At 39.5% G+C, this 14004-nt stretch overlaps 1 protein-coding gene across 1 annotated transcript in view; it reads left to right on the top strand.

Moving 5' to 3' along the window:
- The window catches only part of cacna1da (calcium channel, voltage-dependent, L type, alpha 1D subunit, a), a 57552-nt gene that overhangs the window by 19145 nt on the left and 24403 nt on the right, over positions 1–14004 (top strand). The window contains exons 4-12 of the mRNA XM_053316240.1: positions 2751–2926; positions 4774–4926; positions 7400–7596; positions 8002–8105; positions 9581–9750; positions 11224–11298; positions 12747–12834; positions 13155–13181; positions 13629–13789. Of these exons, the coding sequence (XP_053172215.1) occupies positions 2751–2926; positions 4774–4926; positions 7400–7596; positions 8002–8105; positions 9581–9750; positions 11224–11298; positions 12747–12834; positions 13155–13181; positions 13629–13789 (1151 nt within the window). The remainder of the gene's footprint in view (positions 1–2750; positions 2927–4773; positions 4927–7399; positions 7597–8001; positions 8106–9580; positions 9751–11223; positions 11299–12746; positions 12835–13154; positions 13182–13628; positions 13790–14004) is intronic.

Here is a 14004-nt window from a genome sequence, read left to right as displayed (position 1 = left end):
TTGCAACTTTACTGTTTTAGTTAAACTGTCAGTTTGCTCTCATCAGCCTGGTTTGCAACCGCAGTGAACAACTGTTTTAAGTGGAAAAGCTCTAAATACCCACTGTCCACTAACCAAACAGCAAACAGACACACACAGTTAGCAACAAGCTGGTGAACATAGTGGAGCACTTAGCAGCTACAGAGCCAGATATTTCCCTCAGGAGTTGGTGAGGATCCAATCACAGCCCCAAATAGAATGAATATTGGCATTTGTTTGCTGACCAGAAACACAAATCCAAATAAATGCTAATGTTGTCCTCTGTCTGTTGCTAACGGGCTGACCATGACAACCTTGTAAGGTGATAATATACCCAAAGAAATTAAATAACTTAAACATTTATGCTGAGCATTTTAACATGTTCTATACAGTTTTTAAAAAAAATATTTGGATGTATTTCCCAATGTTCCAGACAACAAGTGGTTTTCATTCATTACCATAAAGTTTAAATATACGTTAGCTGACTCATGAACTTTGCTTGTCGTACAGTTGATGTTGACTGTGATTGATGGATTATAAATTGATTTTCACGCAGTGTGGAAATTAATGGAAAACAGTAAACGTCTTTCTAAAAGAAAGTGGCAGGGTTTGTAAAATGTGATGGGCTAACACATGGTGTAGTTCCCTAAAAAGTGAGGAGACTCTTTGGGCTAACCTGGCTTTACCGGTAAGGAATCTGAAGTATCACATTCATGAAAATGCTTCTCTGCAGGTTCAGTAAAAAGTTGTTAGTGTGTGAAGGTTGGTTTTCTTCTGAACATGACTGGATGAGTAATAAAACACCAGTAGAAGGCGGTCAGTCTTACAGCTGTGACTCAGTAAAACTTAGGCCTCAGCAGACTGTGTTTATAGGCCCTCAGAACTCCTTCCAGCCCCTATCGGCAGCTCCATTCACTGCTTGTAGTCCACAACTTTGATGTGATGTGTCAATGATTTTCCCCTCTCGGCTAGGTGAGGAATGTCTGACTGTAATGAAGTGTCCTCTTTCATGGGCAGAGATTTGTTCATTTTGTGACTACAGCAGGAGAATCTTTTCTTTACTGCTGTATACAGATGTGCTGTTCTATAATTTAATTGTTCTGCACTCACAGCTTCATATTGAAAGGGTGTGTAGCTCTGTATCAGCAGGTGATAATCTACCTTAATTAAAGTACTCAAAAAAGTCTAAGCAGATAAACTAATAATGTTAAACCTTCCAGTTAAATGTTTAGTAGACAGGTTTGTTAACATCAACTTTGTGTAGTATATTGTATGTGTAGTGCTCATATTAATCCAACTGTATCCAGGTGATAACAGTATGGCTTGTGGGTGTAAAATAAACTGATGACACGACATTATAGTTGAACAACAGTAAAGTTAAACGAGCATGTAAGAACTGTTGAAATGCAAAGAAAAATTCCAAGAAATTTAAGTTACAGTAAAAAATACTTAGAGGTTAAAGATGGTGACCATTACAACACACTTGGTTCATTCTCCCCTAATTTCCTATGATCACTTGCTGTCAGGTCAAAATGTATGAAATGAAAAAACACTTTTATGTGATTATGGTTGTGAAAAAAGTCAAAATAAAGGACAGAATGCCCAGATAAGTACAAATACTGTATATTAAAACCACATACTGTCTTTATTACGAAAAATTACATTTAAAGATGTGGATTTCAGAAATGTATAAAAGAAGAAGGAAACATTAAGATCAAACATTACGAAGAAATTAGTGTGTAAGACCTTGTTTCCAGTGAGAGAACACGCATATTAATTAGTCTGAATTCCCTGAAAGTTTGAGGGATACCTTAATATTACCTGCTTTAAAATGAAGAAAAACAACAAGGTTTTTATCTCTGTTTCTGAAGTGAATTCCTTGTAGTTGGAATTATGTTGGAAATAAATGTTTTCAGTTTAACATGTCATCTCTTGGATTTTTATCTCTGCAATCCATAAATAAATTATTATCAAAGTATTTGTAATATGACTCTGTATATTGGCATATTTAGTGCCTTCCTTGTAGGTTCTACATAATGTACTCATACCTGATATTACACTTCACTCATCAGATATTTGCTTTAATGTAAAATATTTCAGTTGATGGTGCGCAGGTGGTCAAGTGGTTAAGAGCGCATGCCATGTACGCAGCGGACCCCAGTTCAAGTCCCAGCCGGTGGACCTTTCTGCATGTCACACCCCCCTCTCTTTTCCGTAATTTCCTGTCTCTTTCAAATAAAGGCATCCGCCAATCAAAATCTAGAAAAAAAAAGAAAGAAACTAAAATCTAATATTTCAGTTGATAACATTTAATCAAGTGTAGAGTACAAAAATAAAATAAAGCATTTTATATTTGATGTGAAAAACTTCACTCAATGTACTTTGTGTTCTGTTAAGATGTTGGCCTGTGTTTGAAACGGAGTTTCAATAAAACAACAATATTAGTAATTAAGAACTGATCATAATATAATCAAATCAGAGATCATTTTTGGGGCAGCACATTCAAAGTCTGTGTGACCACAGTTCTTGTGAATACTGCACATCCAGATTATATTGTCCTAAAAAACATCTAAGGTGTTGAAATATCAGTAATATTAGGTCAATAGGCTCTGGAAAATACTATGTCTGTGTTTTACATGCAAACCAAAACTCATACTCATGTTTTGCTTCGTGGATTAATGGAAACTATATCCTGTCAGTACCATGACAGACTATTTGTTTTTTACTGACAGACTCTTCAGTGTTGTCTTGGAGGTTTTGACCAAAGATGATAAGGTGGATGAAGGCGAAGGACTTGAAATCAACCCGTCGATGCACGGCCATGGGGGTAAATCAGGTGGATTTGATGTTAAAGCCCTTCGAGCCTTCCGTGTGCTGCGACCCCTGCGGCTGGTCTCAGGAGTACCCAGTAAGTAACGAACAGCCACACCATGTTACCCAGTGTGACCCAATCCTTCACATTTGCCACATTCTGGCATGTTTTCTGTTATTTTGCATAATGTCCTCCTTTCCTCCCAGTAAATTGTAGTGTGAAGGGTTACACATAAAGTGGCCAGATGGTGTAAGCACAGTGCCATGGACCCTGAGGACAGTTTTCTGAAAACATGTATTCAACATCAACATCAGTGCCCTGGAGACAAGAACTCTGGGTGTAATAACTGCAAACTAGGAGTAAACACTTCTGACACATTTTTGAACTATATGTGTTTTTCATACACATTTATGTATTAAAACTGGTATCAAATTTATAGATGCAGCAGTACTGATTCTCACCAAGTGGGAAAAAGATATAGTAAGCTACAGTATAATGATCACACGCTGCACACACATTACTGGACAAAAGTATTGGGACACCTACTGGAGCTTTTATGACATCCCATTCTAAATCCGTAGGCATTAATATGGAGTTGGTTCCCCCTTTGCAGCTATAACAGCTTCCACTCCTCTGGGAAGATTTTCCACAGGATTTGTCTATGTGTCTATGGGAATTTTTGCACATTCATCCAGAAGAGCAATGGTGAGTTCAGGCACTGATGTTGGATGAGAAAGCCTGGTTTGCAATCTCTATTCTAGTTCATCCCAAAGGTTTTCAGTGGGGTTGAGGTTAGGACTCTGTGCGGGCCAGTCAGGTTCTTCCACACCAAACTCACCCAACTATGTCTTAATGTACCTTGCTTTGTGCACTGGGGCACAGTCATTCTGTGACAGCAATGGACCTTTCCCAAACTGTTCCCTCAAAGTTGGAAGCATAGAATTATCCAAAATATCCTGGTATGCTGAAGCATTAAGATTTCCCTTCACTGGAACTAAGGGGCCTAGCCAAACGCCTGAAAAACATATTCCATACCATTATCCCTCTTCCACCAAACTTTACAGTTGGCACAGTGCAGTCAGGCAGGTAACGTTCCTCTGGCATCCGACAAACCCAGACTCGTCCATCAGACTGCCAGATAGAGAAGTGTGAAGTGATTTGTCACTCCTCAAAACACATTTCCAGTGCTCCACAGTCCAGTGGCAGTCCATCCGACGCTTGGCATAGTGCTTGGTGATGTAGGCTTGCATGCAGCTGCTCTGCCATGGAAACCCATTCCATGAAGCCCCCGACTCACAGTTTTTGTGCTGATGTTAATGCTAGAGGAAGTTTGTAACTGCTGTTATTGAGTCAAAAGTGCACTGGGGACTTTCATGCACAATGCGCCTCAGCACTCATTGACTCTGCTCTGTGACTTTACTCGGTCTGCTACTTCATGGCTGAGTTGCTGTTGTTCCTAAACACTTCCACTTTTCAATGATACCACTTACAGTTGACTGGAATATCTAGCAGGGAATACAGTTTGGGAACTGACTTATTGCAAAGGTAGCATCCTTTGTCAGTACCATGCTTGAATTCACGGAGCTCTTCGGAACAACCTATTCTTTCTGAAATATTTGTAAATGCAGACTGCATGGCTAGGTGCTTGATTTTATACACCTGTGGCAATGGGTCTGAATGAAACACCTGAATTCAATTATTAAGAGGTGTATCCCAATACTTTTGTCCATATACAGTAGTACATTTTCATTCATGTTGTTGATCATTATATCATAATAATATCAACCAATATGTGTTACGTGTATATATATGATTTACATTCTAAATGACTGACCATCTGGAATTTATATTTTTTCAGTAATTATGGCAAAAGAAACAGGGAGAATTAGGAAGTGTTTGTGCAATAGGCTTCTAATAATATGTTCATTTTCCTCCTTATTTAGGTTTACAGGTGGTGTTGAACTCCATCATTAAAGCCATGGTCCCTCTCCTTCACATTGCCCTACTGGTCTTGTTTGTCATTATCATCTATGCCATTATCGGCCTGGAGCTTTTCATCGGTAAAATGCACGCGACCTGCTTTATGCCTGGTTCAGGTATGCCCTTTTTTTTGCTTGTTTTAAACATAAAATCTATTTAACTTTCCTGTCTATGCATCATGTAATTAAAACACTGTGACAAACAGTTATTTTATCTTGAAAAACCCTAACCCTAACCTGACCTTAAACCTATTAAAACTATTTGGCAACTATCTATTTGCTTTTCAACTTGATGCATAAGGTGAAACCAGCCTTATGCCTTATGCCTTATTTTAAATTTACCTAATAGTGTGTGTCATGAAAATTCTCTGTCTCAATCGAAATCGAAACCCTAACCCTAACCCTTTTTTTGTCTACTACACATACATATCTGCTTTGTAAATCACTTGTCCTGTGTTCTCCTTTGAGAAAAAAAAATCAGAAACCGAACAGGAGAAATGTACTTTTAAAATCATGTGGCATATTTTCACTATCTATCAATGTTATGTCATCACTGACAAAAAGGAGCATTTCTGATATTTGTTCTTCATTCTAATAATACAAAACTATTAAGGTCTGTGTAAAATCGATTCATTGATTTACTTCTAAACATATTATACATGTTGGAAAATGGTTACAGAAAACATGTGAAAAGGCTGATAACTATGCAGTACTGAATTGTGGAGATAGAGCTTTAAACTGTTTCTCACTCGCTCATTGTCCTGATTTTCTGAGCATGCAATAGAGGGTTACCCCGTGACATAGTGGCATACCCTTGGTCCCTCCCCTACTATATAAGACTGAGAGTCCTCTCACCTCAGTGGTTAACCTGCCTGGTGGCGAGTTATTGTCACTACATCTAACTACGGTGGCCGAGACCCGCCATAGCTGCAAATAAAAGTAATGCTGCAAACAAAAACAAACGCCGCTGCAAATAAAAAGAAACGCTGCTGCATATAAAAGAAACGCTGCAAATAAAAGAAACACCGCAGCAAACAAAAAAAACAAAAAAAACACCGCAGCATATAATAAAAAAAACGATGCAAATAAAAGAAGACACAACGGAAGTGGATTACCGGGGACTGTTTTTGCCGAAACACCGGAAGAAGAAACAACAACAACAACAGGACTACGAATTGGAAAACGAACTAGAAAGTAAGTGAAAATGGTAGTGTTTGAGGGTGACTTGTCCGTTTCAACCAACATGGGGATGAGGATCGGAACTGCAGACACTTAAAACACGCTGTTCCGCCTACGGGACGGGTCGTAGGTTGGGAGGTAGCCACAAGTCCTTCTGAATGTTTTAAACACCAACCCTTAAACATATTTATTCATGCCGTACATTGTTAGAAAGCATAGGTTGCCCTGATTCATTCAAGACCACTCACGAATTATATTGGTTGCTCACAGCCGTAATAGTATTCAGCCACTCAGCTAAAGTAAAAACAGCTATAATCTCTACATACCTTCAAAGTCTTCCCTTTATCCACAACGATCATCTTATGACTCAGGACTTTCTGTACAGCTCGCCAAGTATCCATTCTTGTGAAATATGAAATCCGTTTCCATAACATCGAAATACTTTCCTCAATATGTCCATGTATTTAGTCCAACACGAAACGTAATAGCACAAATAACAAACCATATACGGTCCCCTTTACGTCTTTTCCTGACCTACACGTACAAGCAACAACAACGACGACAGTAATAAGCTGCCAGAACTATGTAGCCGTCAGTTGTTTCCACTCTCGTTAGTGGTCTCCCCGTGTTAGCCGAAGCTAACAATACAACAAGTTCGTTTTCCAATTCGTAGTCCTGTTGTTGTTGTTGTTTCTTCTTCCGGTGTTTCGGCAAAAACAGTCCCCGGTAATCCACTTCCGGCTTTTTTTATTTGCATCGTTTTTTTTATTATATGCTGCGGTGTTTTTTTTTGTTTGCTGCGGTGTTTCTGTTATTTGCAGCGGCGTTTGTTTTTATTTGCTGCGGTGTGTCTTTTTATTTGCAGCGTTTCTTTTATATGCAGCAGCGTTTCTTTTTATTTGCAGCAGCATTTGTTTTTGTTTGCAGCGTTACTTTTATTTGCAGCTATGGCGGGTCTCGGCCGCCGTATCTAACACTACTACGAATACAGTCTACATTTAGTCGGTTAGCTGAGGTAGCTGCCGGGTTAGCCGCCGAGTTAGCCGCCGAACTAGCAGGTGAGCTAGCGGCAGAAAGAGCTGTAGCTTCCATGTTTCGGGTAGAGGTGGTGAGTTTGATTGACAGGTGACACTTGGTAGGGGGCGGGGTTTCCACAAACTATGGTGGATATTATGTTTGACTGCAAAGAGTGATAATTACATGTAATTTCAGTTGGACTTTAAGACTCCACGGGCTTATTTTAAAGGTTTATTGCCAACAGACAAATCATCTTCTACAAACAACAGTTTGAGTGGAAGTTTAAAGTGAACTGCTGTGTGTGCTTTAAAAAGCTGTGGTATATTTTACAGAGATACTGTACCATTTATTTCTAAAATCTCTATGTGACACTAGCAGATGTCTCTTTCTGTAGATGCGATCGCAGAGGAGGAACCAGCTCCATGTGCGATCTCAGGGCACGGGCGCCAATGCCCCATCAATGGCACCGAGTGCAGGGAAGGCTGGCAAGGTCCCAACGGTGGCATCACCAACTTTGACAACTTCCTATTTGCCATGCTGACAGTGTTTCAGTGTATCACCATGGAGGGCTGGACAGACGTGCTGTACTGGGTAAGTCCCTCGATGTTCCCTCCCAGTTTAATAACCTGTGACTATCATATGCCTTCAGCTTAAATGTCCTCTCAGATCAGACACACAACAATAATGTGACTGACATTCTGATGAAGAAGCTGCTGATAATGTCCTGAGGCAACTCTTATCACTCTGATGTGATTGACTGACTAAATGATTGAATGCATTCAACAACTCATCTAACAATATGATGTTATCCTGGTGTTGTCAGTATTCCTACAAGATCTCTATTTTTCCTTGTCTGAAGCTACTGGTATCTAACTTTTGCTCTGTTCTTTTCTGATAATTTCTTATTTTAACAGCTTATTTCACACTTGTCTATCTCATCATTCCTTCTTTGTTCCCCCTCTTCTCCTTCCTCTGTGCCGATGCTTGCTCCTCCAGATGAACGATGCTATGGGCCTTGAGCTTCCATGGGTATACTTTGTCAGTCTTGTGATCTTCGGCTCCTTTTTCGTTCTTAACCTGGTGTTGGGTGTGTTGAGCGGGTAAGCACCTTTAACTCTTTGTAGACAGAGACCCTCCTTTTGATTGCAGGCTGGACGGGCTCTGTTAATGAATGTGTTTCAGTATCTTAATTGGTACTTTTGACTCCTGCAGGTCAATGACGCCATTGGATGGGAAACACCTTGGATTTATTTTGTTAGCCTGATCATACTCGGGTCCTTTTTCGTGCTAAACCTTGTGTTAGGTGTGCTTAGTGGGTAAGAGGCTACTTGTGCTGTGGTTTTGGTCTGCAGTGTGCAAAGCATGTATGATGTGGGTTGGTGTGCACCAGGGCATTGCGTGCTGTGTTTAGGAAACAGTATTACCTTATACATAAGGTGTGCACTGTGCTGCAGATAGGTGTGATATGAGAGATCCTTTATATAACACATATTGGCATAATAAACCAGCGGCTACTCTGTCGAGATAAATGTATATTCTCTCTTAAGCGTTCTTCTCTGACCTCTGTTTGCGTCAAACTATCACGTCCTTTCCACGGCAACGGTAAAGTGAGCGTTTCCTTCCTCTCCCAGCCCACCCCATTCCCAACTCACCCAACCTCCTGAGAGAGAAATTAATCTTTTTTCCTCGCCCTTCACTCCTTCTGTGCTCCTAAGCTCTCTCAAACTCCAGTTTGCTTTCCCAGTTGTGTAGAGTGGGGGTGGGGTATTACAGTAGAATTAACTCTGGATGGTTGACCAGCCAGCAAAGCCTGATTTAAAAAAAAAAAAAAAGAAAAAAAAAGCCAACAAGGTTAATATAATCATCAACTCAGACCCTCTTGCAATCCTGTCGGCTAATTTAGATTGGAATAATTTATTATCTGCATCAACTTTCTAAATGCTTTATTTTTGTGTCACTTACAGTTTTGATACCACACAAATGACACTTCTCATACGTTCTCTTTTATAATTATCACAGCTTAATTACATATTTTTCTCAGTTAATATTTACCTCCTCTCTTCTGAACCTTTATATATTATAGTTTCTGCAGTCGCTGTTTTATATAATCTATGAATTTAGATCCTGTGTAAATGTGGCAGGTCTCTCGAAACCATCTGTCTACCTAAATTGCCTTTTCTGTATGATTAAGATGCTCGCCTAAAGGATATGCTACTGTACTGTAGGGCTCTAAATATAGTGCTGTGTTGTCTTTCAAAGGTGTACATCTCCCTCCAGTGGCTAGGGTTCAGAAAAACACACAAGACATTGGAATGTTGTGATTGAAGTATGTGAATACTGTAAAAACAAGGAGAACATGCAGAAATATCTTTGTTCACTATGGAACTGTAAGATGTTCTATCATTAGAGATGATATATTATATGAGGGAGTACTTGTTTATTTATTTTTTGTGTGAAAAATGTGTTTGTAATTGGCTATGAAAGCAGGTTCCTGCTTATGTGCAATTTGGTAATTTATGTGCTCCTGTGTATTTGTTGTGTTTGTGTTTGTGTACATGTGCTTCTAAAAACCCAGAGAGTTCTCCAAGGAGAGAGAGAAGGCCAAAGCTCGTGGAGACTTCCAGAAGCTGCGTGAGAAGCAGCAGCTGGAGGAGGATCTGAAGGGTTATCTGGACTGGATCACTCAGGCAGAAGACATTGACCCCGACAACGAGGATGAGGCCGATGAGGAGAGCAAACGCAACCGTAAGCACCTTCTCCCAGTTGTGCCACTTCCTCCTTTACACAGTGGTGCGCTGCCATAACAAGTGTCCTTCAATACAGAAAACTGATCAAAACTGTTTGTGCCATATCGAAGAAATTGCTGGAGCAGAAATAGTATTGTGTGGTATTGTTATGCGTATTATTTTAACATAATCAGGAAATAAACAAGTTTATATTCCAGAGGGCAATTATGTGTCATAGGGGGAGTTTCTGAAAACAGGTAAAACAGTTGCCTGAAACTAAAAGATCATTTTCACATTTAGAAAATCCCACAACACTGTTAAAATCAAAGTACTTTAGGTGCTTTTGCCTACAGACAAAGACACATCTAGTGCTGGTACAGATGGTAATATAGCAATCAAAAAATAGTCTATATTGTAAAACATCACATTTAGCCCCATTATTTTTGATAAACTCTTCCACCACAGAAGAGAAACCTTAAAACAAGTATTAACCTTCAGATTGTACTTTGGAGTTGCAAGGACCAGCCAAAATGTCCTCACAACACAGAAAATGCTGGTTGTTCTCTCAAAGATAGAAAGATATGCACCCACATGCACATACAGGCACACATATTGACCACAAAATGGTCTCTCCCTAGATGTGTTCAATATCATCATATGAAAGGTGTTAGAAGCTGAGAGTACAGTCTGTTTTTATATTTGCTCTCAATGTATGTCACTGATGAAAGTGGAGCACGCTGTGACTACCACTGGAGTTTATCTGAGAAGGAAAAAAAAGAAAAAGAATATATATTACTTGAGCAGTGGAAAAATTCTTAATCCAAATCCTCTTCATATAAGCAGCACACATGATGCACAACAGAGAAACTGCAACTGCTTCACCTTATACAGCACATGTAGCAGAGGATGTCTATTCTCTGCACTCTGTCTGTTCCCCTCAACCTAAAGATGAGCTCCTCCTGACACCTCCTGCCATCATTATTTAATGTACACTGTTCATTTACTGTTGTCTCCCCCTCATGCTTTTTCCCTCTGTTCTACTTAGAGTAATACTTTGAATGTCGCGTGTAAAGTAAGCATTTACAGTAAAGGTTCTCTGTTAAAGCTGTTCTGTGTTAAGATGAGGCAGGTCCATACAGCTTTTCTTCAACATCCATCCTGGCTTTTGGTGTCTGTCGACGATGAGCCCCTACTAACATGTTAACATGTAAATGCTTTAATTTGCACTGTAACATGTTGGTACTGGGCCTGCCAGCGCTTCCTGTGACTAACCGCTCTTCGTGTTGTTTTTCTGCCCTCCTCAGTGTCTGCAGCCCCTGTGGCTCCTACTGGTCTTGTCATTTTGTTGGATATTGATATTTTGAATACTGTTGTTGTCCTGTGGTGCTTGTCTGCTCTGACCCATTTTGATAGCAGCCCATTCTCGCCCCCCATGTCCCTCTGCTGTGCCGTTGTGTCTAAATGCATGGGCTTGCATGCATTACACATGAAGGGGTGACTTTGGCTGACCTTACTGAGAAGAAGAAAGGAAGGTTTGGGTGGTTCAGCCAGTCGTCCGACACTCATGGTAAATCCTGTGGTTTCCCTCCAGTGTTTTCTACCTCTTTTGTGTGTGAGTGTGTATATGAGTGTGTGTGACTCTTTGATGCTCCAATCAATCTTATACAGAAAGATGAGCAGTTTTCACTCCAATAATGAAAACGTTTTAAATATTTTTACAAAGACAAACTATCTATTAGCCTATCTGTTGTTTTTAATCCCGATGGTGCTGCCTTGCTTTCCATCTTGTAAGCAAATTGCAGGATGACCACTGCTCCACCCGACTTAAGCATTTGTAAGGTGCTAGAAGCATCATTTAATGCTTATAGCACCTTTCAAAAGACTGCATACATGCTCTAATGAAGGTTAGTTATCAATCATTGCTTTGTTATTCTCAAATATAATACATTGTTTGGCACTGGAAACAAGGAAATGAATATTAAAGATGAGCAACAGTAACCTAAAAATTTTAGTTGGAGCATCCTGAATGACAGCCGAGTGAGTCTATGTGTGTGTTCTGTGTAGCATAATGTAATGCCTCATCACTTTGTGCATTACTATTGTGTGAACCCTTGTGTCCGAGCATCACAGCCTTTTTCAGTTTTTGTTTACTCCTCTCCTTCTAAATGAAAGAATCTTATCATCTTCCCATTAAAGGAGTCTGGTAGGAAATAGGAATACAGCTGTGTTGATAGCAACCACGCCCCGTTTCCTTCCCACGTTCCATCTCAAAAGCAGGGGCTCAGTATGAATGTAGGAAACAGGGCTAAACCCAGATCACTACTCCAGCAGTCAGCACTATTTTCGGAGCTGAGAGCTGTCCGACCACTCACGAATCAAAGCTAAAACGTCTACATAAGCTAAGCAGTGTACGCTCTCGACACACTGCCTTATACGAGTTAAGGCACTGAGACGTTTCACACAGTTAATCATCATCTGTCTGCGCAGTCTTCCAAAGTGCTGGCAGTACTTTGAGTATAGCGTTTCAGAGACAGCTTTAAGAGCTCTGTCCTCCTCGCCCTGCTCCCTTCTCTCTTCTGCCCCTCATTGTCTGCATCAGTCAGCCCCCGTAGAGCAGCTGTCCGCTCGCCTGTCCCATGTCAGCTCCCTTTCAGCACTTGGTAAATGATACTGATGATGACAGTGATGCACACCCACAGCACTTAGCTCCTTGCAACAATTTTGGAGATTTAAGAATATATATAATGAATTATATAATATAATAATTTAGATTTTTCTGTTTTTAAATAACTATCAAAAAATTATGATGCACTTGGATATAGTTTTTAAATTGTAAACTGATTTGTACGATATGTTCTCTGTGTCCCTTTTTTTTCTCGTTGGTTTGTTTTTCTCTTACACTGCACTGTGTCTGTTTGAATAATCTTGGTGAACTGTAGCCACTGTGAAGTGCATATGATTATTAGATTTTTTTTTTTTTTTTTTGGTAAATGTCTGCTTTATTTACTGCTGCAGCGAGCGTTCCAGCCAGCGAAACAGAATCTGTGAACACAGAGAATCCAAACGGGGAGGATGAAAAGACCCCATGCTGCGGACCTCTGTGGTGAGAATGTGCAGCACTTTGCACAACACACATTTCCAGAAAAAGGACCACTGCTATTACATTAAATTATAGTATAGCTGTGACATTTGCTACAGAGTCTCACACCACAGGCACTTGGCACAAACAGTCATCTTCATTTCATCCTCAGATGCTCCAACCATTACACTTTGAGGTGGTTTTCTTTTAAAACAAAACAACTCAACATGTTGATATTGTCTTCCTGAATCTTACAGCAGGATACTTTTGTCTTGTGACCAGTTAATAAAAAAAATCTGTCACAACCTGCATTTGCAAACTTTTCGAATTTTTCTTTCTTTCAGTCAAAAAATTTCAAAGTCCAAGTTCAGGTCAGTATATCTGTGTGTCTTTGTCTCTGCATGATGCATAAAACTGTTACTATGAGGTTGAGCCTGCATTTGACTTTTTTATGTGCTTGGCTTTCATTTTACTGTATTTTTAATGAGACTATACTAGAGATGATAAATCAAAAACTTTTATAAAGTCAGCATATACCACATGGTATTTTTAGAGAATAGCAGCTTATGCAGTGTTTTCAGCTCATTTACTGTACAGTATGACTTGCAAAAAATCTATTGATGCAGAGTCACCTCACTCCACTGCATTTATATTATTAAATTAAATTAACTGTAGTGATTTATTTAATTTAATAAATACACTGAGATGATGTATTTATCTCTTTGCTTAACAATATATTTGGCAGTCTATATCAGTTTATTTGTGCATAACTTCATTAGTGTTATTCTTAATACTGGCTTTGCACTCTTCTTCTGCAGTCGGCGCTGGCGCCGCTGGAACAGGTTTTGCCGCAGGAAGTGCCGGTTGGCTGTTAAATCGGTGCCTTTCTATTGGCTGGTCATCATCCTGGTGTTCTTAAACACCCTCACCATATCATCAGAGCACTATGACCAGCCTCTGTGGCTGACAGAAGTGCAGGGTATGAAACTCGGCAATACCCAAGATGTATATAATAAAATGCAAATTCATTTTTGTTTTGAATGGATTTGTGGATTATGGAAAGTGTTAGGTCTGCATTTATTTGGATGAAAATATATCTGTTGTCTCTACTAGATTTATACCAGATTTATATACACATTTAATAAAATACAATTTTAATATTATTAAAAATATTAAATGTGCAATTTTGAAGCC

This window comes from Scomber japonicus, chromosome 3, assembly GCF_027409825.1.
Source record: "Scomber japonicus isolate fScoJap1 chromosome 3, fScoJap1.pri, whole genome shotgun sequence".
NCBI classification, from domain to species: domain Eukaryota; kingdom Metazoa; phylum Chordata; class Actinopteri; order Scombriformes; family Scombridae; genus Scomber; species Scomber japonicus.
The sequence above is the reverse complement of the archived record's forward strand: the minus strand, read 5'-3'. Positions and strand labels throughout refer to the sequence as shown.